Consider the following 23,387-nt stretch of genomic DNA (forward strand, 5'->3'; position numbering starts at 1 on the left):
CAGTTCCCTGTGCAGTTCTATTCAGGATTATGTAAAATACTCACTAAGAAGGGGTGTTCCTTGTTATATTGATGTACAAGATCTTGTTTGTACAATTGTACACCTCTCGGGTCCATCACACAACGCATTTCTGCATTCGTCTGCTCATTTCCATCTCTGTGACCAGACAACTGAAGCAGGGACTGACAGCTTGCCGCCTCTCCCGTGTTCGTAATCAAGTAAACACCTGCTGCCGGCCTGCCTTTGGCCGTCACTGTCAATGTTTGTTTCCAATTAAATGAAATGAGAGCCGCTCTAAATGCAGCTTTCTCCTCTCGCGCTAAGGATGGAGATGGGAGGGAAAATAGCGACATTAAAAATCGCAACATCTGTTCATAATACGCCTTTAAACATGCAAAATGCAAGGAAAAACAAGACAGATATACACATCTGTGGATATATTTAGACAAGTATTTACACAGAACGGCGCGCAATTACATGAAATGTTACTTTACAGGAGATTTTACTGGAACAGAAAATGAGCAGTTACATCCAAACTCCCACGTCTTCCCTTAACATTCCTAAATCCTGGATTCTTCTCTTTATGTACAGTAAGTGCAAGTGCGCTGGTGTGTGTCTGCTGTGATACCACCTCGCCTCCAGTGACAGAGCTCACTAAACACACAGTTGCAGGGGGGGTGCTGTTATTAACGGCTGCCCTCCACATACCATTTTCTGGTGAAACGGGGAAGAATCCTTCTTCCTGACACTCTGCCGTTACTTCTGGGAAGGAGGGCCTCTGGGGGCCGCCACCTCCTACCAGGAGGAAACTGGAGCCGCGGGCGGCCCTGGTGCCAGCTGGCTGTGCCCAGAATCAGCGGCGTTCAGGTTTCAGATCACTCCCGTGTTTCCCGGCTGGCCGGCGACAGACTGGCAGGCACTAAAAGCACTTAGACGCCGAGCAGCACATCGTGACTTAAACGAATACGTGGCTGTATTTGTTTTAGTCTCAGAAAAGCAGCTTCTACATGTTTACGTCCCTTTAGATTTAAAGTGCCTTAAATGGTTTTGCTCCAAAGGTGAGTTTTTTTTGCACCAATGCAGGAATTCTACACTGCTTAGACACACAACATGCGAATGTGCCGTGGATGGTTTGCTGCTGGCGCCGTTGTGATCAAAACCAACAATGCATTTGGACTTTTCAATAACGTCTCGTGGTTTTAAGCCTCCAGGAAAACACGTCGGGGGTTAAAAAAACCAACGGGGGGGAAAGGTCCCTGGGCTGGAGGGCGTACTGCGGTGGAACATATGCTGTACGTTCCCCGGGTAATTTGGAGGGCGGGTGTGTAAAAGATAAAACAAATGTTCTCAGTTGCAGCGAATCTCCTCACTGAGCTGTTTCGAATCTGCTCAAAATGGTCCCAGCTCAAGCGGATTCAGGTTGCATCCAGGAAAAGCAGGCCCCGTCGATAAAATCCAAACTTCCAGAGGGTAATATTTTCCAGAAAACCATCCTCTGCTGGTTTGCCTCCCCGAATATCACTGTTCTGTTAGTTTGTGAACGTAGTTGACGGGGAACGTCCCATTCCTGGACGAGTCTCCTTCAATGTGACCAACCTGGAATAAATAATAGACTTTAAAAAGGGGAAAATTTTAAATGTTCCACCTTGCAACAGCGGCGCTGACATTCATGTCATGATAGTTTATAGTTACACTTACCCACCAGTGGGGGTCATTGGAGGCCGTGACCACAATGATCTCATCCTTTAGAAAGGCGAGCTGTTCCGAGCTGACGGCTCGATATTCCGCCAGGGCCTTGACCCGCCGGGGATGAGGCCTGCTGCCCGAGACCTGTGCAGAACACGTAACACCGTTTCTCACTTTCAATCGTCGTACGCCGAGCTGAAGATACGCAGAGAGCTCCTTCGTGGGTATACCATGGCATTCCTGCGGGGTCGGGGGGCAGAGGCGGGAGATGATGATGGCGCCGGTGCCGGAGCCGCGCACAGGACCGGGTTGGTCCCCACTAAACTGCAGTAGAGCTCCTCCTGGCTTCCCACGCAGCCGGGAGACAAAAGCCCACACTTCCCCTGGCTGCCTCCGCCACTGCTGGTCCGGCGGTATGACGTCGTCTTCTCCGAGCTGGAAAAGCAACGCTGCTTCCTAAGAAGGGTTCGATGAGCGGGGGATTGTTTCGACAAAACGCGACCTTACCTGACGGGTCCTATGTGGTTCGGAGAAGTGTTGATTCGAGATGAAGAACCGGCATAGGGCGGGCTTTCCAAAGTCTGCCTCTGTCCTCTGGGCGGTCCAGCCTGTCCGTGGGGAGATCGTAGAGTTCTAATGCCGTGGCCCGGAGCATCTGCGGCGGCTACGGAGGGAGAGCCATGTTTTATCTGCGTCTGCGGGCTGGAAGACTGGGAGGCCGGGGTGGAGCAGTGCCGGGAGGGCGGGTTGACCTCCTGTGTTGTTACTGAGATCTGCGGGTCCGAGCAGCCTGAGGAGGGAACGATTCAGTGATTCAATCACTCTTCTTGCTACGATACTTTAAATTCATCCATCCATCCGTCTTCTGCTGCTTATCCTGCACTCAGGGTTTCTGGGATGCTGGAGCCGAGAGCAGCTGACACCCTGGATCCGTCACATTACAGGGACACATGTAGAGACATTCAACAATTCACACGTCACATAAAGACGCGCTAACATTCACCACCGTACTTTTGCTTGTTTCCAGTCCATTTCATCTGCTCATCCACTCCTGTGACTCAGGGGTCCATTCATGAAAACATCATTCTTGACATCCGGTTTCTAATCACCGACTCAGCCACAATTCTGAATGATATGACGAGTGAAGGAGGACCACTGCCTCCGCAGGCTCCGCTTACCCCTCTGAATGGATTTTGCGGGCAGCGGCGGTGGCAGCGATGCTCCAGAGGGGGCACTGTTGGCCGGAGGATTCCTGTAGAGGAAGTCCAGGTTCTCGTAGGTCTGACAGGGCCTGCTGCCCGCGCCGCCCCCAGCGGCCACGCTCCAGCGTGCAAAGGAAGCTGCACCCCCTCCATTTGAGGGCAGGGGAGAACGGTTTTTAGGCAAAGGGCTCACCTGGAAAGGGTGGAGATGCTTAATTTATGTGCGGAGAGGAAACGATGTGCGGAGAGAATGAGGTGGTTGAGGACGTTCACCCTTTCATCCAAGTCATCTTCACTGTCGTAAAGCTCCTGAGACAGAGTCTCCCACATGAACTCCACGTGAATCTGAGAGTTGAACTTGCCACTCTGGGCCAGCTCCAACTAAAACACACACACACACACACACACACACACACACACAGAAGAGGAAGTGAGGAGATAGAGATACTGTTATCTGCAGACCAGACTTCTCCAGTGTTACACACTCAGTCATGACCAGACACAACAGACTGCTATTTTACCGCAAGTGGAACCATTTGAAATATGACAATAAAAACAAAATAGAACCAAGAGTGGAAAATATATACGGTATATTTTTTTAATTCTGTGAAGATGAGTTGTCTGTAGCTTTTTGTCTTCAGGTTAACCCGTGTGTGTTTTTCTAGGCTGTACGCAACGGGACTGTAAAGCAGCACGATGTTACAGCAGCCAGGTCTGACACAGCAGGTCAGGTGGCCACTCACTAAATAAATCTAGTTTATGAATAATGTGCCGAGGGACCTGACGAAGATAGGACTCTTTTTCCACGGAGTCTGCCCAGCATCCTTGCGCAGGGAGTTATTCTAGGGTAGGGTTTCAGTGACGGCGGGGTGGGGGGTGTCCCTTTTTTGGCTCCTCGGCTAAAGAGTTTCTCTTGCGTCTGGACACTGCGTTTCTTCAGCCGAGTCGGGATTTGACAGGACTCGTAATGAAAATGTGAAATCAAAACGAGGAGGGAAACGTGGGCCTCACCAACTCGACGCACTGTGAATGCTGCAGCCTCCTGGCGATGTCCAGGGCCGTCTCTCCAGCGGAGTTGACTGTGTGTGATAGATAATAGATTGTAATAGATTACTGAGGTGACAGCACATCGTGATGACAAGGAAGTACAGTCAGTGATCCAAAGTACCCGTGTGCAGAGCTGCCTTTGCCTTCAGCAACAATTTGAGGGATTCAGGCTTGTGGTGGAGGACACTGTAGTGCAGAGCTGTGTTTCCTTCTGTAGTCCTCTTCTCCAGACAGTTGCTGAGAACACACACATAAACTATATTAACCTACGCAGGCACACTTTTCCAGCATGCATCCTCTTCTCTCAAACCAACTAACTTCTAGTCCTCTTGCCCTTCATCCACAAACCTCCTCTCTTGTCTTCCTCTAGTCCTCCAACCCAAGCACCCTGATCTTCACCATCCCTTTTCTGTCCAGGTCCAAACCATCTCAAATTGACTTGTTTCTCCTGAACATCTACCATGTGTAGATGTCATCTACACGTTTATCATCATCTTCATCACACATGACTCTCCTTCAGCTGTTCATACTGTAATTTTGGCAGAGCAGATGCGTTGACAAAAACTATGCGTTCTGACGTAATGTGTATTTCACGCAGTGGCCACTGGGAGAGTTCAGTGAGTTTCCGAAAACCAATACAAACTGTCCTTGAGCCTGTGAGGCGCATTATCCCGACCACTAATTCTCTGAAATGTCTGTTTTCATACAATAAAACGCCACGTAAAAATACCTGGCAAGCTGAGTGGACTGATTAACCAACATCCTTTTAGTCACTTATTTCCCGGAATCCTAAAAACACTGAAAATGAACTGGCTGAGGGGGAAAACAAAAAGATAGTAAAAATAAATAAATAAAAAACATGATTACAACCATAAGCACGCTTTCTGAAATAAACTGAAAAAACCAATAGGAAGTGATAAAGACTTACCTGCAGATATCAAAGTTTGAACATTTTTAATATCACCCAGCCTTATTTATTGACTTTGAAATTCCCTGATTTTCCCCCCCAGGAACGTTCTGACCTCGCAATCGCTGTGTGAATGTCTGACCTGTTCTGGCACAGGAAATCCACCAGCGCCAGAGAGCTTCTTTCTTCCAGACGCACAGCGAGATGGAGGGCCGTCTCTTTGATCCCCTTCAGCAAGGAAAAAAAAATAGGGGTCAAATTATTGAAGAGATGTTCTCTCTGTTTTGGTTTTTATTTTATTTTGTTTTTGGCTTCTGCACTGTCTATCAGTTTCTTGTGCAACAATTTGCGTGCATTGAAGGTAAGTGAGCGATCTCCCCAGCTCTGAGCTCCACATTTATATATAAAATATATATGTATGTGTGTAATACATGACAGAAAATCAACCTAAAAGAAAGCACAGAGGCATTTGCCTAATTCAATGAACATGTCTTGCTTGTCCTCAGGAGACGCGAGCTCTGACCCCAAAGCTGAAATAATAAACGAGGGGCTGACCAGCATTAACACATTACAGTGCACGCACACACACACACACACACACACACACACACACACACACACACACACACACACACACACACACACACACACACACACACACACACACACACACACACACACACACACACACACACACACACGCACGCGTCGGATGCTCTTTTTTTAGAATGAGGGTGTTTCAATGCAAGATGTAGAGGCTTTAAGGGATATTGCAGATGAGAAAAAAAGAGGGTTGGGGAGGGGCGGTACATTCTTGATTAAAATGTGTTGGGAGTGTCTCAGGCTACCCACACACCCTCACACACAGACACACATAAGGATAACTAAAGCATAAATCACATTCTGAAACCCTGCAGACACCTCCTACGGATTCCTGGAGATCGAACGGTGGTTTGAAGTCACGTGTGGCACGTTAGTTTTAGGGATCGAGGGTGATCTGCAAAGATCTATGATGCATTGAAGTTTCACATCTATATTCAGTGCGCTACATTCACAGGTGGAGTCAACAGGGATTACTGTGATCAAACATCTGGTTCCGAATATTCATATCTGGATGAATTGATTCTTTAGAAATAAAAGGTTTGACGTTTAACATTTAATTGATATTTTCTAATCACGGCTGCAATTCAGAAGTGATGGGAAACGTAGATCTTTTATTTTTCTCAGGTCGGTTTCTTGGGAAACATCTGTGTTCTGAATGTTGTTGACGGCTGACCTTTTGTCCTGTTTCAACCTTTAACCCTCACACACACACACACACACACACATACCATGGCTCGATTACTGGCTAAAGCAGGTGGCTGTTCTTTGTACGCGCTATATGCATGATCCAGCCGAAATGTTAACAAAATCCAGTTCTCAAATTGAATAGCAGCTGATATGGACGTCCTTTGGAGACGCAACCCCTCCCTGTGACTTCAGCCGATGACGTCACATCAGAAGGCCTGGCCCGCCGTCTCCATGGTAATTCATCCCGAAGGTGTTCGCCGGGGTTTGGGTCGAGGCTCTCCTCTGCAAAACTCACTCAGCCGCGTCCTAATGGATGGTGGATTGTACACCGGGGTCCAATCATGATGGGCGAGAACCCCCCCGAAATGTTCCCATGAAGAAGGAAGCATAAAGTTGTCAAAGTTGTTTAGTGTCTGTTCTGAATCACTAAGATCCCCCTTGCCGGACCGAGAGGTCATAATCCCTACAGAAAATTATCCCCTTACTATTTTTACTCCTTCACCAAAAAATTTACAGTTCGCATAATATAGCTGAGGAAGGAACTTTCTCCTAGCATTTAACGAACCAAAACGTACTGCTCAGACCCCTCTGGGGAGACACCTGATTGGTCAGCGACAGCGTGCTGGACCTGACACCATGGCATTATGCTTGTTAAGACATTCACTAACCATTCACTCATTCTCATCGACCATGTAGGTTCGGTCATGTTTTCAGATTGTGGGAGGAAACCGCAGAACCCGGAGGACATTTCATTCTTCTTCATGCATCAATCCTGCAGTCCTGCAGTTCGGTTATCCTGCACTCAGGGTTGCGGGGATGCCGGAGTCACTACCGGCTGTCATTGGGCGAGTGGCGAGGCTCGCCCTGGATCCGGTGCCGGTCGATCACAGGGCGACATATAGAGACATGCTAACGTTCACCCTCTCATTCACCGATCGGGGCAATTTACGGTCAACTGAACCTCCGGCATGGAGCATGGGAGGAATCTGATGAGGAAGAGGGAATCTGTGGCATTGAAGGCTTGGAAAGTCTAATCAAAAAAAGTTGTACTTTGCATGTTCAGCTGCAGATCTGCCCGGCCAAGACATGATAACCTCTTTGCATGCACACAACTTTTACCCTACAAGGACATGAACATGTAGATCAAGAGATCAGGTTCATATTCACACAAATCACACAGCTCTTATTACCACTACATTCCCAAAAGGAACTCATTTAGAACAAGACGGTTTAAATCCACTGCTGGAGAACGGCGATCACCTGTTCATCTGGCGCTGTCAACGGTCTGGCGAGCTCCGCCCCCTCAGCGTACAGCTGCAGAAGAAAAGCGAGATCTCGACTTTTCACAGCGTCATAGAGCCGGCAGGGATCCGCCTCCTCTCGCCGCAGGACGTACTTCCGCTCGGCATACTTGGCGACGATGTATTCTTTTCGGGCGTTCCTGGTGGGTGAGGAGGGATTATTACAAATTCAACTGCAGTCGTGAATTTTTTCTTCTTTTTTTTTTAAATGACTCACATGTCACTTTGTGGCAACGGTTTCACGGAGTCAGTCGGCAGCGAAGCCTCCATGATGTCATTGAATCTGGTGTTGCCAATACTGACGGCCAGCTGCCCACAAAGACACGGACATTTACGCAAAGAAAAGACAATTACGTAAATCAATTCAATAAATGACCGGCGGCTGCTTGTGGTACCAGGAGCTCCGAGGTGCTCAGCAGATCCAGGGTTAGAGACTGGATCCTGGAGTAGTGAACCCCCAGCTCTCTGTGGATCCCCGAGCACTCTATACAGGTCAGGATGCCCAGGTTGGTCGACAGCCATGTCGGCGCTGAGATGAATGCAAGAAATTTTTCAAGACACTATTAAAAAGTGGAAATCCAAAGGCTTAGGATTGCGAATTTAGTGATGAACCGGTGTTGGGGACCTGGAGCACCGCAGTCGGCGCAGGCCTCGTTGCCTGGCATGTGGAGAAGCCCCGCGATGACATTTCGGGAAAGTTCCTGAAGCCCGCTGTCCTGGAGATGGAGCTGGTCTCCTCCCAGCGCCGTATTCAGGGCCTCCTCCTTGCTGTTCTGAAGCACGGACATCCATCTTCAGGAGAAAACGGGGAGGGAGAAGGGTACGGCGACGTTAACATTAAGGGCGTTCATGTTTCCCCTGGACCAGTCGCAAGTCAATCACACGGCCACGTCTAGAATTAACCATTCACCCTATCATTCGCACGTCATAAAAACACAAAGAAGTATTAACCTCTGGTTCACCTCACAAAGAGACATTCAAGCATTCAGCCTCTCCTTCACATGCCTAAAATCCATTTTTGATGTGAAACCTTCGATACTGATGTGATGGGAAACAACAAGAGAATCGAGCAGATACTGTTTTTCCTGTCAGGGAAGCAGCGGGCAGCGGCACTGAGCCCGAGACCTCTGCTCTTCCTCGCTGCACAACATCCAACTCCATATGGCCCCGAAAACTCTTGACATCAAAGAGTCAAAAGACCCACACACATGTGCACATGCATGTACACACACGCACGCACGCACACACACACACACACACACACACACACACACACTCACACACATGGGAAGAGCAGAAAACCCAAAAGACACCCCTCTGTATCCTCCAACAGCAAGAGTCCCGGCCTGGATTCTGGGGTTTGAGGGAGGGAGACAGAGAGAGAGAAGAGGGAAGGCGAGAGAAACAGAGGGAGAGAGAGCGAGAGAGGGATATCTCCCGCCCAGCAGCAGCTGGGCCAAAGGGGCTCTTCAGGGAAAGCTTTTTCCATTCAGCACCACAACTTTCTCTCGCTTTTTCTCTGCACGTTCTTCTCCTCCTCCATCCATTTTTAAAACCGCTTCACACCGAATGGTTTGGTTCCTCTCCTGCGTGTCTTTCATTTTTAAAATGTATCTTGAAAAATCAGGATGTGTTCAAAACACAAACACACACACAAGAGGATAAGTTGAAGATGGGCGCTTACATCACGCATTCCTGCTCGTCCTCTGCCTGGAAATGGTACGTCCGATTATCTGGGGAGGGGAAGAGTCACAGTTTGAGAGTGATGCATTTAATCGGCTGGACACGGGAAGGAATACGGCTCTGGTTAGCAGAGGGATGATGAAATCATCAAAAATAAGTGAAATTTGGCTCTTTTCTATTTGTTAGTGGTAACATGCAACGGTTCATACAGCTGCACCATACGGGGTCAAAGGTCAGAGATGAACCTACGCGTGACCAGGTCAAAGGTCCTCCTGTCCTCTGGGTTTGGTCGCACCTGACAGGTCAGGAGGTTCAACTTGGCCGGCGGTCTATTGATCTGCTCTCACACACACAGACGCACACGCCGGTGATTACTTGACAGGTCAGCAGACAAAAATAATCGCAGCCTTTGGCAGACGGCGGTTAACCCGGGCGGCGCCTGGTGTGACTCCTCACCGTGCTGTGAGAGATGGTCAGGCAGCCAAATTTGACTCCACACTTCCTCTTCTGCCACACCTTTCGGATCCTGCAGGACGAAACCCCACAGGTGATTTCCGGCCGCCATCTCTTAACACTTCTTTTATCATCTTGTCTCAACCAGGGGGGAAAAGGTCGAGAAGAAGTTCTGCTTTGTGTCCCCGGCTTCTCCCGACCACATCCACCTCTATGTAATAGCTGTATCTGCATTTCAGAGGCGTGTGTGCGTGCATGACGAAACACTTGGACCCGTCCAGCGAGCACATCTGCCAACAAGCTCCGTGGAAGGGGCCCCGACTCGGATCCTCCTCTCACTGTAATGAAGAGCAGCTGGGGCCGACGGCGCTTGCTTAGCCGGCCTCTCGGCTCGCCGCTGCCTTCGAGCGTGCACTTACGATATTATCATGTGTGAGCGGCTGATAAATTTTTCAGAAACATTTCAGTGTTGATCGATTGATCGATCGGTCACGGGGCCGCTGGAATCAATGCATTTACACACCCGTCGCTCTTTTTGAGCAGGAAACCAGATTTCTCCGTGCCGTACTTCTTGTTGCCTTGCGGCTGGTGGATGCTGTACCCATTCCCGGAGTTCTTCCTGTTTAAGTACTCCTGGGATACGACAAAAAAAAAAAAAAAAAAGGAGCACGAGATTGTTATTCAAATATCTAGAACTGAATTGCAAAACAACATCATCAATCTGAGTAATAACTTTGTAGTGACAGTATTCCACACAAACAATGGTTGCAGCATTGGGTTCTGGCTTGAGTACCTCCTTTCCTTCCATTTGCAGAAGCATTCTGAGAGAATCTCTGAGCTGAGTGAGTTTTTTCACCTCCTCGTCCTGATCCAGACGAACCTACAGCAGAACCAAACGCCATGAATGCCAGAACGGCCTCTTGCAAAGACGGAAAAAGACGGAAAATAAAGCCGGTCGGAAGAACAGCATGTTTTGTTCGAGTTCATTAGCTCACGGGGAACGTTTTCTGGATTTGATTCCCAAACCTGGGCGTGGAAAAGAAAATGGCTTTGTGTAAAGCTCCAGATAACGCAGAGCAGAGCTCAGAACTAGTGTGTGTCCGTCCTTTGTGCTTTTTATTACAGTAGCAGAGTGACTAGTCTTTTGTGCAACACAACTTTCAGCATTTTTCCTCAGCGCAGATTTCCTGGAGCCTGGGATGTGGCATGCCTGTGCAGAACCGTTCTGCACATGCAGAACAAGAAAAACGTGTCGCGCTCCTCACGTCTAGGCAGCATGCTTCCAGCGGTCTGTTCGGGGGGGGATAAGCCAGCCTCGGGGGACAGGGGATGGTCATGTTTATTTAATACACATAGGTATTGGACAGGTAATGATGGGTCTATGGTGCTAATATGCAATTGGTGTTTGGCTGGAATACAAAACAAAAAAAAAAAAAAAAAACACTTACTATAACATTTCATGGAAAAATATCTAAAAGCCAGAAATGATGATGTTTAATTTCCAACAAGAGCTGAGGTCAAATCCAGTTTGCTTTCGTGAGATTCCCCCACCATTTCAATAAGCAAAAGTTTCTGAGGTTGGTTGGATCTAGAGGGTGGAAACACTCAGGTGGTTTGGCTGCTGTAACGGCATATGGGGTCTGAGAAATCTGAGAAGAAGGTTTATAGTAACGTTCCTGGATATGTACGACTCATTCATTCATTTCATTCATTATCTGCCCCACGGGCGCTGACCTTAGCAGGGACTGCTAACAGGCCAACATATAGAGACACGCTACCCGTCACCCTCTCATTCGCACGTCATATAAAGATAAACTGTCCAAGCAGGGATCTTCTTGCTGTGAAGTGGAAACGGTAACCACTGCACCACCGTGCCGCCCCGATGAGGTCATTCATTTCCCAATATCCATGATGGGTGAAAGCCTCAAAAAGTGAACGCATTTAATAAAACTTGATCACGGAGCCACGATTGCAGAGACGAACAAGCATTCACCCTCACACGCACGCGGGCAGTTTAGGGTCTCCAACATGAACATGCTTTTGGACTGCGGTAGGAAACCGGAGAACCCAGAGGAAACCTCTGAGAACGTGCAGACCCCACACAGAAAGGTCGGAAAAGAACCGCGGATCTTCTTGCCGAGAGGCAGACGCGTTACTAATGTATGACACTGTTTTCTTCATTAGTTTGGCTAGGGAGCAAGTTGTCAGACAAATAAGCAATTAGGTGTGCGTCTGATAGGCAGGTAGTGCACTGAGAGACATGTAAACACCGATAAAGTACATAACTCGAGGTGTTTACCGTATGGACGGAGGTGGCGAGCTTCTCGATAAAAGGTGCCAGATTCTCGGCAGCTTTCAGTCCATCCTGGAAGAAGCTGAAATTCGGAAAAGAGATGAAAGAGGCGACGCAGCGTCGTTACGGCGTTTCAGTCCGAACATCTGAGTTTGAAGCGATCAAGAACATCACATGCCCGAGCTGCAGAAGCAATACATACCCGCATGAAACCACCGCCATGACTCAGGTCAGTTAATGATTCACCGTAGTAGAATTTGGAAGGAAAGGAAAGGAAAAGCAAAGGGCTTCGCTAGATGAACTACATAACAGCGGCAGACACTGACCTGAGCTGTGCTTGAAAATACTTGATGAGGCTCTGGAGAAGATCAGGTCCCTGACGTACCTTCAGCTCCTGGATCTTCAGCAGATACTAAAAAAAAAGTTTTAAAAAGAAGCTTAAAGAGAGAGTGGAAATGTCGGAATTTTCCAAGAGAAACCAGAAGTGGCCCGCAAAACCTGGAGCCTGTGTTTGGAAATAAGGCACATCACGTCTTAAAGCCTTATTGTGAGGCGGCCGGCGCTCACAGAAGCAGCAGAGCCTCGTGCAGAAATCACAATCGCTTGGTTTTCTCAAGCAGGAACTTCAATGTTACACAGACTCTTATTCCTTAAATGGAGAGAAACTCTGGAGCAGGTTCTTTTCCAGAGGAGGAAACGATTCCCTTCCAAGACTCAAACTCTTATCTATTAGTCTTTGTACATCTGAGACAGTGGTTTACGCTCTTAGTATAGATGTGTGTGTGTGTGTGTGTGTGTGTGTGTGGGTGGGTGCGTGCAACAAGTGGTAATCCCATCACCTCGGCCTTGCCGCTTCATCTCAGCAGCTGGTCTCAGTTAGCATTTGAAGGCAGCAGTCAGACTTAAAGAGATCTATGTCACATTCACTGTCAGATAACAGCAGAAAGCACATCGAGTCCAGATTAAACATAAGGGGTGAAAATAAAACTTTTCTAAAACCACTCTAGTCAAAGACGGCAACTGCAAATCCCATGTGGCCACCACAAGTGTGTGCATCTTTAGCTTGGATATTACACATTAGTTCACGTAATGGGAAACACAACATCGACATCAAAAGAGGCCTGTCTGACTTTTAAGTTAAAGAAAAAAAGCCACTTCTTAAGAGCCATAATTTGAGAGCATTGATTGATCATAACCATTAGATCGGAAACAAATAGCTCTACGATGTTTATTTACTTTGATGCAAGAAACGCCGCCGTGGTGGAGGACGGGTCGGCGTTGGGCAGCGGCTGTCTTTAGCCCTAACAGACGGTGCATCTTCAGCACATTGAAGTACACAACATCTGGATTCCACCGACGTGTGACGGGATCACTGTGTTTCAATAGGCGATAGATAATATCAAGAGGTATTTTAGTCTAGTAATTAATAGCCACTTTCACAACGTAGGGACTTTTTGTAGTTCTCAGAACCTTTTCAGGAACAAGGTCTTTACTTTGAGTATTCAGACAGCAGGGGAACCAGGTTACCGCCTCCAACGCCGGGTCTTTTTATGGTTCCATAGGAACTCATAAGCCACAGTCATTTCCAGATACTTCTTGTGTGCCGCGGAGTGTCATTTCGATAAATTTGGTGATTACTGGTCAGTTGCTTTCTTGCGACAAAACGTCCGGTGCCGTCGAGAAGAGATCCGAGCTCTTCTGGCCTGCTGCCCACAGAGGGGTTTCCAAGACTCACAGTGACGTCGATATTTTGGCCGGAATAAGTGAGACGTTAGGTAACGACTAACAGGGGTTCTTCACACGGTGAAGCCGCGCAGGGAGAAGATGGATACACTGTAACCCATCTGATGGACAATGGTTATCATTCTATGAATGCTGTGGTAGCTTCCACCTCCATGTTATCTGAGTCGCCATCCTCTTCTTGTTTGCACTGTTTTTTTTTTTTTGAGTGCGCAACTTAAAGTGCATGTTGCAGACACCGTGGTCCCTTACCGCCTCTGGGAATGCAAAACTAATGGTTCCCCTGGAGGAGGGGAGTTCCAAGAACAAACCAGTTCTCAGAGCTGTTGTCCTCAAGCAGCTGCTGCCTGTTGGTTTTGGGCACTCAAACTCCGCAGCTATCGCTCTGTGTGTTCTCACGTGTCCTTTACTTGTTGCGGGTAAACGACATTCACGCTAATCGCACTAAACGAGACGTGACCAGCCTGAGCTCCGACGCATCAGATCCCCCTGTTTTTACATCCCTCCGCTTTCACGTACGGGTCAAATAGCGGTTTCACAACCAATTACGATCCATTCCGACACTCAGAAAGAGATTTTCCCCGCTTTAGAAGCAGCTAAGAAGATTCAACAGGTATTATCTTGGCTTTCCCTTCAACCATGGATGAAATATAGATTTGACTCGGTGGACCACCCGTGCAGGCTAAACAGGCGGGCCTCAGGTATGTGGAAGGTGCCCAGGTCTGCTGTTTTCTCTGGCTCTCGTTCCTCACCTCACACATCTGCAGCTGAAAGGTCCTCCTCTCTCGCTCCATGTCTTCCCCTCCTTCGGACCCCTCCGTCCTGATCAGCCCCAGCTGCCTCGTCTTCTCCCTCCGCTCCTTCTCCGACTTCCCTCTGATGGCAGCGCGGGGGACGAAAACAAAGAAACGGGGGAAGGAATTAAAACAAGATGGCGAAGGGGGGGGGGGGGGGGGGGGGGTCACGGAGACGAATTGAAGACATTAATTGTTAAACCTGAGTCACTGTTCTTGAGCAAGCATCCGTCTCACCCCTCCCACTTAGGCTCTTGATTTGTTTCAGATTATTGGGGTGAATGAGAGCCTCCATGGCAGTGCAGAGTCATTATATAACACGTAACCGCTGGCAGGATGAGAGCGATTTGTTGCAAATTGAAAGTGTCTCGGTTTGGTTTGCCAGCGATGTAGCGGACAATCGCTGCAAGAACCGGGCTGTCGTCCCATTAACCTCTGCAGTTACCAAGTAAAAGACCGGGAATGACGACAGATGGGACTTTCCTAAAGTCTCTCTGGCCTCGGACTCACATTAATCAAAAAATGAAAATGCAGAATTACATTTTGATGTCGTACTCCTTCCAGCTCCTTTCCATTTGCTTCTTGAGCTCCTGGAGGAGAAAGGAAGAAAGAAAAGGATATTTAGCTGAGGCGCTAACAGGCCACTTCCTTGTGGAGGAGGGAGGCATCATCCGGGCAGGGAATGACAGTTTGTTAAATTGTCAGAGGGCAAAGTACAGCAGGTGAACTATCTGTTTACAACAGGACAGTGACAGAGTTTTTTCCATGAGTCTCCACCAGCTCGGTGTGGATTTCTATGTATTATATTTGGACAGCTGCACAGGGCTGGTACACTTGGTGCTTTTTGGTGTTATTTCCAAACTGACTGGTTTCATTAAAAACACAATTATACGCCTGATGCGTTCACTCACTAGTCTGCCATCACGGAGCTCTGACTTCAGGACGTTCTCCAAGGGAAACGCCATGATGTTGTTGAGGTTTTGTACCTATAGCGTGTGAGAGAAGGGTTAATGGTGAAATGAGAATCACGTTTGTTAATCGGAAAAAATACCCCACGTGAAATATGGATCCTGGACGAAAACACCCGGCACGCCACATAAATAACATCAAACCAGTTCAGAGCGTGGACCGCGGCGCTGACCTTGACGTATTTGCACAGCGACCTCGTCCCAGTGTTTTGTTTGGCAAGCAGAGAGCTTAGTTCAACGACACAAGGAGTTCTGAAACAGCAAATTTCCTGAAGCCGGAGTGTCAACACGGCCAAACATGACTCAGCCTCGGCGCGGGCGTCGCTGAATGTCCACCAGATTGAATTACACATTAAACCTGTGTTTACGGCTGATCTCTCTCTGCCTTTGGGATTTGCCTTCTATTCACGTGTGCGAGGCCCAGGAGACCCAGGATGGAGAGTCACAAGCGGAGAGCATCAGAGTTCACCTACACAAGGAAATTGTCGCAGGGAGGGTTTAGAATTCTGGATTTGGATGCGCAAACATGGAATTAAGCTCGTGCTTTTTTTGGTGCGGGCCCAATGTGCGTGCACGCGCACATACACACGCACACCTTCCACATGTGCGTTATCAAAATGTGCCATATCGAAATGACTTTTTCAAAATGTCAGATCAATGTCTTCCTTCCATGTGTCCTGTGTTTCACTGTCGAGTCTATCCTCACCAGAGTTTCATTCAGATTGTTGTGCGGTTTTGGATTTTCTAGTTGAGACAGCGCATTTTTAGAAAAAAAAGAAAAAGAAAAGAAAAGCAACTTCTTCTTTGCTTTCTCTTTCCTGGAAAACCCTCCCCTCTTTGCTCACCAGATTTTTTAAGAGAGCAGTGACTTCTCTTGTGAACACGGCCAGGTTGAGGAAGCCTGTGGAGACTTCGTTGTTGTCCTGAGTTAGGTGGCTGTTTCCCAAGTTCTCCAGCACCTCAATGTACTGCTCTTTGTTCTCCACGTGCGCTGAAAAACAGGAGATATGCACGCATGGCATCAGGGAACAACGTCGGTTCAGCTAAGGCACAGCACTAACAAAAGGAAAGGGCTACATGTGGGATAGATTAGCATTTGGTTTCCGCCCATGCCGGTGCAGGAGGCAGCCGTGCAAACACACCCGTGTTTCTCTAAGACATGAAAGGTAACTTAACTAAAGGGTGATTTCAAATTAGGTGGATTTATAAAAAAAAAAAAAAAAAAAAAAAAAAAAAAAAAACACTAGAAATGTCTGCTGATAACCAAAATGTATCAAAAAGATGCACATCTAAATAACATTAACACTCCAACTGTCTACATAGCTTTTATTGGAAATGTCTGCAAAAAAACTCAGACATTTGACACATATGGGTTGAAAACACGTATTAAACAGTAAAAGGAACGTATGGCTGTGCCCCCAGCAGACTAAACAGAAATAAGCAGAGAAAGTGCAGCGGGTTAATATTTCCGCTTTGGGCAAACGCAACGCGGTGCGCTGACACGGCTCGCACAGCGGGGCGAACGGTGGGAAAAACACACCGGCGCACGGGTGGATATTAGCGCTGGGAGGCTATGACACACTGTAAGGCGGAGGAGGATCCGACCGGCCGCGCCGGTTGTTGGTAATCCAATCCACCAAGGAGTGTATGTGGATCGGACGCAGGTGGCTCGCAGAGGGATGACTCCAGCAAGGCTTTAACTACACAATCCCAACAGAGTAACTCTTTCAACTTCTCTGCCAGGACACACACAGACTCGCAGGCCACAACATCTTGGCAGAAATATAGCTTCAAGTAGCTTATGGGAATAGAGGTCGAAAAAATAAGAGGGCAACCTCGCGTGTGTGTGTGTGTGTTCACATGTGTGACCAAGTAACAGCCAAACGTAGGGGGGAGGAGCAGGCACACAGCTGTGGCCGTCTCTGTGGCAGTGAGTCACACTGTGGATTAGCATCGGCACTGATTGAGGGTTTCAAAAACATAATGAGTGAATCCATCATCGTATTACTGGAACAAACCTACGCAATTCCCCTCAGATACAGACTAAGGGAAGGGGAAAGTCGCCGCCACTTTCTCGACCCCCGTGCCCCCGGTCAGGTTGTTTTCCTAACAACGGCTCTTTGACTCACTCGTGCTCTGAATAATGACTTAACGCATGAAATCGGAGGTGGCCGCGTTGGCAGGCTCTGAGAAAACAACTCCAGGATATGTCAACCAGTTCCTCTGCTTCTCCAATGCATTTTTGAGGTGAACACTCACGCCATGTGCACGTTCCCTCCAGAGAGAGAGAGGGCAAGGTTGAAAATAATACTGACGCAGATGGGCAAGCACACACGTACGCACGCACACGCACACACACACACACACACACACACACACACACACACACACACCGCTCACGAAGGTCTGCCAAATCACAATAAACTGAGGGCCTTGTTGATGAAACCAGAAATACCATTTACCTGAAGAGACACTCAAAACAGAACCACCAACTCCACATGTATGTAAACACAATCAGACGGGCCCCGTAACAAGGGGCCTCTCTCATAAACACCGCTGCCCACATCAGGACGGTGATATCATCTGAGCCGGCCTTGTGCAGTGAATCATGTGGAGGCTCCCCTGTCGATGGGACAGGCCCGCCTTTTATTTCAAAAGCAGCTGCTTTGACATAACTTAGGAGCAATATTTTATCCAGATCGCGTCAACGGTGCCGTTTGAATATGGATTCCACAGATTGTTGGGTCGGGCATTTCACGGCAAGGACTTCTGGGGATCTGCCGGTGTGAGACAGACTCAAAGTACTCCGGTGCTCACGCAGTCCTATAACATACGGGAGGTTCACAAACGGACAAAAGATAGCAGGCATAGGGTCCAGCCCCTCCCCCCGAAATCCTAACTGCAGGATAAGCGGTACAGATAATGAATATTGCTTGAATGATGCAAACTCCACTTTGTTGCTTTGCTAAATTTTCGAATATACCGTCATGGACAAAAGTCCACTTTCAAAGCAGTGGGCAGGAGAACTCGCGCTTTCAACATGTCAGCAGAAGGGAGGTCGAGGAGGACCTTGAAGGAAACGGGAGGAGAGGAAACACTCACTGATTCCAGAGTTGTGGATGGCCTTGATCATTTTCTTCATCCTCAACAGAGTCGTGTGATCCACCTCCAGAGACTAAAAAAAGGAAATGACACCAGCTTTGATTTGCAAAATTGAAATTGCCTCCTATCTCTTGGGTGAGGATACATGTATTAATACCGTATAGGCGCAATAATATAATGCATTATTAAAAGCAACCTGGACACCTCGACACACTTCCTGCTGATCAAATAGCCAGTTGGGAGTGTCTGTAACACAGCTGAACAAAATACACTCAGACGGTTTCTGTATGTTTGGGTTGTGTGCTTTTTACTTTCAAGGTCTACCTGATGTATTTGTTGGGATTATTATTCCCACAGTGTGTGACTAAGGCAGCCAGGTGAGTCACAGCGACGACACATAAGACAACGGCAAAAAAAAAATATGATGCCATCAATTTTCTTGTCTGGCTGTCAGTTTCGCTTGCTCTAAAGGCGCTTTCTCAGAGGGAGACGAGAGCATGGAAGCCTTAGTATTGCAGCATTCCAGACAGGCTTCAGCCTCGACATGCATCTCCGTTGATGCGCCTTCACCGAGTCTCCAATCAGAAGCGGTGCCTAGAACTTCTCATTTCAGTTTAGACATTTAGAATGAACCCAATTAGAAAGGATCTGTATTTTCCTTTTTCGGCACAAGGTAGGTTACTAAAGTGAAAACAGGCCACGATGCAAATTCTGGACGTTACAATCCTGCAGGGGAAATGGGTTTTGTATCATACACCTTACAAAAACATCACAAACAAGCACTTCATGAATTTCCATAATTGAAAAAAAAAACAATGCTAACCCCTTCAAAAAAAAAATGACAATGAAAAAAAAAAGTTATACACAATTTGGATGGATAATGAAAATATCTCAAAGACTGCAGCTCCACTTCGACAAAACAATCTTTCTTTAAGAGGGATAAGGATTATCTAGACAATAGTTTTGCAGGTTATATTAATCTTTTTAATACAGGTTCAGCCTCTAAAATGATGAGCCCGTTGTGAGGAAAATGCACCATGTGACCAGTTCCATGGAACCCAGGGGCCGAATGTGTGCAAGCATTGAGCTTCGCTACTGAAAGCTCCCGTCTGAATATCGGGATGGAATTATGGAAAAATCTGGGGTGCGAGACGGCAAGGTAACAGCACCTGCTTCATTCCCCTCACAGGGGCCGCTTGTTTCCCGGAGCGCCGACACTCCACCTATTTGTCACCAGAAATAGCTTTAATGAAGCAGTAATCCGGACTAACGGAGACTCCTCACAGCCAGACGGGTTGTTTACTCGCCCCCAGGTCGAGTCCACACCCCGAGTGCGAGTTCACTAATTAAAAGGTGGCACGAGGGAACCAGCAGTGTGACGCCAGAGACAATGAGTAGGGACAGGATTCGGAGACGTGGTTGTTTACTTTTTTCCCTTGCTCAGGCATTTGTTTACAGATGGGGAGGGCAAACGGCGGATGCGTGTCGGTGCTGATCTGTGACGCGTCAGTTGACTTTTGCAAAATAAAACCCGGGCACTGGGACAAACAAGCAGACCAGGCAAAGGCAGTTGACACCAGAGTGTGTTCTTGTGTGTCGGGGTTGAGGTCGCCGGCAGTCAGAGGCGCGTGGTTCACCACTAACGGTCCAGTTTAATATTTCACCCCAGCGTGATCTATCATATCTGACCTGCTTTCGTTTTTGGACGCCAAAATCGTTGGAAACAGAGGGAGCCGCCAACGGTGGTTTGACAGCAACAGGAAGTAAAACATCTTCTTCCTGATTGTCTCTTAATCATTGTCTCTAACAGGGAGTAATAAGTAACAAGCAGCAGATTGCATGTGTGTGTGTGTGTGTGTGTGTCTATGACCATACATTACCCTAGTTATTTTATCACACATGTCCCCTTTGAGCAGGCTGACTATATTGGTGTGTTATTTATTGGTGTGCAAACCCATTTGTCTGTGTGTGTGTGTGTGTGTATGCATGCGCGTGTGCAGGATTCCAGCCCGTCCCTCCCAAGAGCAGCTATTCAAGCTATGTATTTTCCAGCGTGTCGCGACCATAAATAAGAACATATGACATGATAAATACATCAGACAGCTGTCTCGGGCTGCTTTCTTTGCAGAGCCCCGAGCCGGGGCTCCATCCATTTGGGCTCAATAAAAACCCAGTTTCAACATGGAAAGAGCCTTCTAATGAAGCCCAGATGACTTTATGAAAACACGTATCGGACGTGTTCAGATAGCCAGTCTGTTGATTTTGCATTTTTGCATGAAAAAAAGGGTTTTCTTTTTTTTTTTCTTTAAAAAAAAAAAAAATTCTTTACTTTTATGAATGAATAAATGGAAAATTCTGCTTCTAAGCTTGTTTTCATTGAGTCCTCATTGAATGTATCATGAGTGCATCATCACTTGTTTGTACCCCCCCCGTTGCGTCAGCTGGCTTATTCTCCAGGATTTGACCCGGTCAAAGCTCTTCATCACACATTCAGATGTTTAGTGTATTTTGGCATTTCTCCCTCCGCGCTCTTCAGACTGGATGCGACGCAATCGCAATGTGAACCCACAGCCCGGATCCAAAGCTGGCTGCCCCGAAGCTGTTTGCAGAGTTGGATCATTTGTTTGAAACTGCAGCTTCCCTCTGCTCAGTCCTCAGCCTGGGAGGGTTCGACCCCACAGACACACAGGGTGTCAAACCTACAAAACTCAAAGATTTCTTTGCAAACACTGACAAATGTGCAATGACAAATAACACTGATGCAATGGTCTCCTCTCTCCTTGTGCTTTGGTGAGAGTCCTGGAAGCCGCCCTAAAACTCACTATTCAAAGTGAGGACACAGAAAACCCAAGCTGCCAGAAAAATTTCATTGTAAGGCTACAGAACTCTCAAAAAACCTGCAAATCATGCTTTTAAAAAGGGAGTCGGAGCCTCTCTCCAGAGCATATCCACATTCTGTCTGTTCTTTGCACCTGCTTCTCCAAACTTTGCTTGGTGTTTTCCACCTCTGGGCTGCTGTAGAGTCACAAACGGAAACCTTGTGTGTCAGAGACACACTCTCCCCCTGCACTGCGCTCACCTGGAAACTATGCTGTTCAAAGGAGAGGGGGGGCGGCTGTGTGTGTGTGTGTGTGTGTGTGTGTGTGTGTGTGTGTGTGTGTGTTAAAGCCAGCTTAGAAGCGGTCTATAGGTGTGTGCAGAGCTGCACGGACGGTATGTGAGCTCGCAAAAAGGTAAACAAGGGCGAAAAGGTGGAGCCGTCGGTCTGTCTCACCCACCTCCTCCACGGCGGAGACCGTGTTCCGACAGTCGCTCATCCTGGACTGGAAGCCCGACGTTCCCGGAGAAGACAGATCCTCGTGGGTCAGGACCACGAAGTCCGCAATGCTGATGCGCTCCGGCATGTTTGAAGGGGTGTAGGGGGATTCGGTCACTGCGGACGGAGGGACGCCAAACTTTCACGGGCGTGCGTAAATTCCATCTGAAGTGAGTGTGTGTGTGTGTGTGTGTGTGTGTGTGTGTGTGTGGGTGGGTGTGTGGGGGTGGATGTAAGTTGTCCAGTAAAACAAAACAAAAACAAAATCCCCAGGCAGATCCGTGGAGCCGTGACCGACTTCAGCGTCGACCTCGCGAATCTGGAGGTGGAGGCGGGAGCTGCGGCGCTATTGTGCGCCAGTGGAGGGAGGAGGAGGGCGCGCACACGCACACGCACACACACATTGGCGTCACGTGGGAACGGTGGCGCACTGTTTTGGCACACTATGAGAGAGAGAGAGAGAAAGAGACATAGAGAGAGAGAGGGAGGCACACTCCTGCTTTTCACCCGCGCTCCTCTTTTCCATGCAAGTCTGCGGAGGGTGTGCATGGTGGTCGCCATGGAAACCCCTGAAAGCTTCATTCACACACTGCAACAATCCGGCCCTTGAGTACATTTTTTTTTTCATGTTTATCCTCCTCCTCTTTTTGCACCTTCATCCTTTGTGTGTGTGTGTGTGTGTGTGTGTGTGTGTGTGTGCGCGCGCGCAAAGCAAATCTGCTTCCTCTTCCCGTTCCCATGACAAAACACACATTCTGAATTCCAGCTCTTCTTTCTGGAAGGGAGAGAAAGGAGAGGTGCTGGAGAGGTGGAAACCCTCGCCACAGGCTCGTCACTGTCGAGGCTTATCGCCGACCTTTGCCCCCCTGGGGAGGAGGGGGAGGTGAGGTGCAGAGAGGTGATTCCAGGAAGCACCAGGAAGCCTCATATTTGCGCACAGAAACTTCGAATTTCTCTTCGACTTTGTGAAAACACACCAAAGTTCACACGAGGAACATGTGTGTGGAAGTTCGGAGGGGCACCGCAAGAAAAAAAAAAACGTCAAACCGGGCGAACGCCCTCTGAGCCGGATCGTTCCACGAAGCCTCACCTGTCTCTCTTGACGACGAGAGATGCGGGAACCACCCCGTGGTGGATTCGAGCGGTTTTGCCCCGTATAGGTGTTGCTTTGCGGGATGTGCGACAAATGTCTGCCTGCGTGCATCGTTTCTGCAGGCTGATGTAATGCAGCCTCTCCGAGCGCCAACAATACCCTCCTTCAGATTCTTTGCCCCCCTTCCTTTCCCATCGGCCCCCCCGACCCTCCCTTTGTAAAGAAGCGCGGCCTTTGTGCAGTCGCCAGCCGTCAGGCCCGGCGCTGCTGTGAAACCGAGCGGACCGGTTTGCGACGCTGGCAATACAGGAGAGAGGAAGGCAGGAGGGGATTTCACAGGAGAATAATTTGCGGAAGAGGAGAGATTTTGGATGATAGAAGACAGGATGTGGAGATAAAAAAACCCGCTCTATGTAAACACAACCTGAAGTGACTCATTTCATTTCACTCTTTGTCTCCACCCGTTTCCTTCCTCCCAAACACATCCATCCACCGCTCTCGGTGTCCTCGTC

General features: G+C 48.2%; 1 protein-coding gene across 2 annotated transcripts; it reads right to left on the bottom strand.

Annotated features, from left to right (window-relative positions):
* Positions 1–423: 423 nt before the first annotated feature.
* On the bottom strand, positions 424–22,079 carry asap3 (ArfGAP with SH3 domain, ankyrin repeat and PH domain 3). 2 transcript variants are annotated; one of them, XM_086154514.1, is made up of 26 exons: positions 21,745–22,079; positions 18,467–18,539; positions 16,210–16,355; positions 15,308–15,382; positions 14,937–14,986; positions 14,355–14,478; positions 12,189–12,274; positions 11,869–11,944; positions 10,363–10,449; positions 10,093–10,202; positions 9,573–9,642; positions 9,366–9,453; positions 9,118–9,166; positions 8,059–8,225; positions 7,829–7,962; positions 7,651–7,742; positions 7,393–7,573; positions 4,985–5,070; positions 4,057–4,172; positions 3,900–3,967; positions 3,162–3,269; positions 2,865–3,081; positions 2,194–2,476; positions 1,917–2,121; positions 1,699–1,830; positions 424–1,596 (listed from the first exon to the last, which is right to left on the bottom strand). In XM_086154514.1, the coding sequence occupies exons 1-26, from the start codon at positions 21,868–21,870 to the stop codon at positions 1,519–1,521; spliced, it is 3,027 nt and encodes a 1,008-aa protein (XP_086010640.1). In that variant the 5' UTR covers positions 21,871–22,079; the 3' UTR covers positions 424–1,518. The 2 variants fall into 2 exon arrangements, with proteins under 2 accessions (XP_086010640.1, XP_086010648.1); XM_086154522.1 differs by having other exon boundaries at positions 1,380–1,596; positions 1,703–1,830.
* Positions 22,080–23,387: the final 1,308 nt, after the last annotated feature.

This window comes from Fistularia commersonii, chromosome 1, assembly GCF_037954325.1.
Source record: "Fistularia commersonii isolate RoL2024-O1a breed Wild chromosome 1, RoL_Fcom_v1.0, whole genome shotgun sequence".
In the NCBI taxonomy this organism is placed as follows: Eukaryota; Metazoa; Chordata; class Actinopteri; order Syngnathiformes; family Fistulariidae; genus Fistularia; species Fistularia commersonii.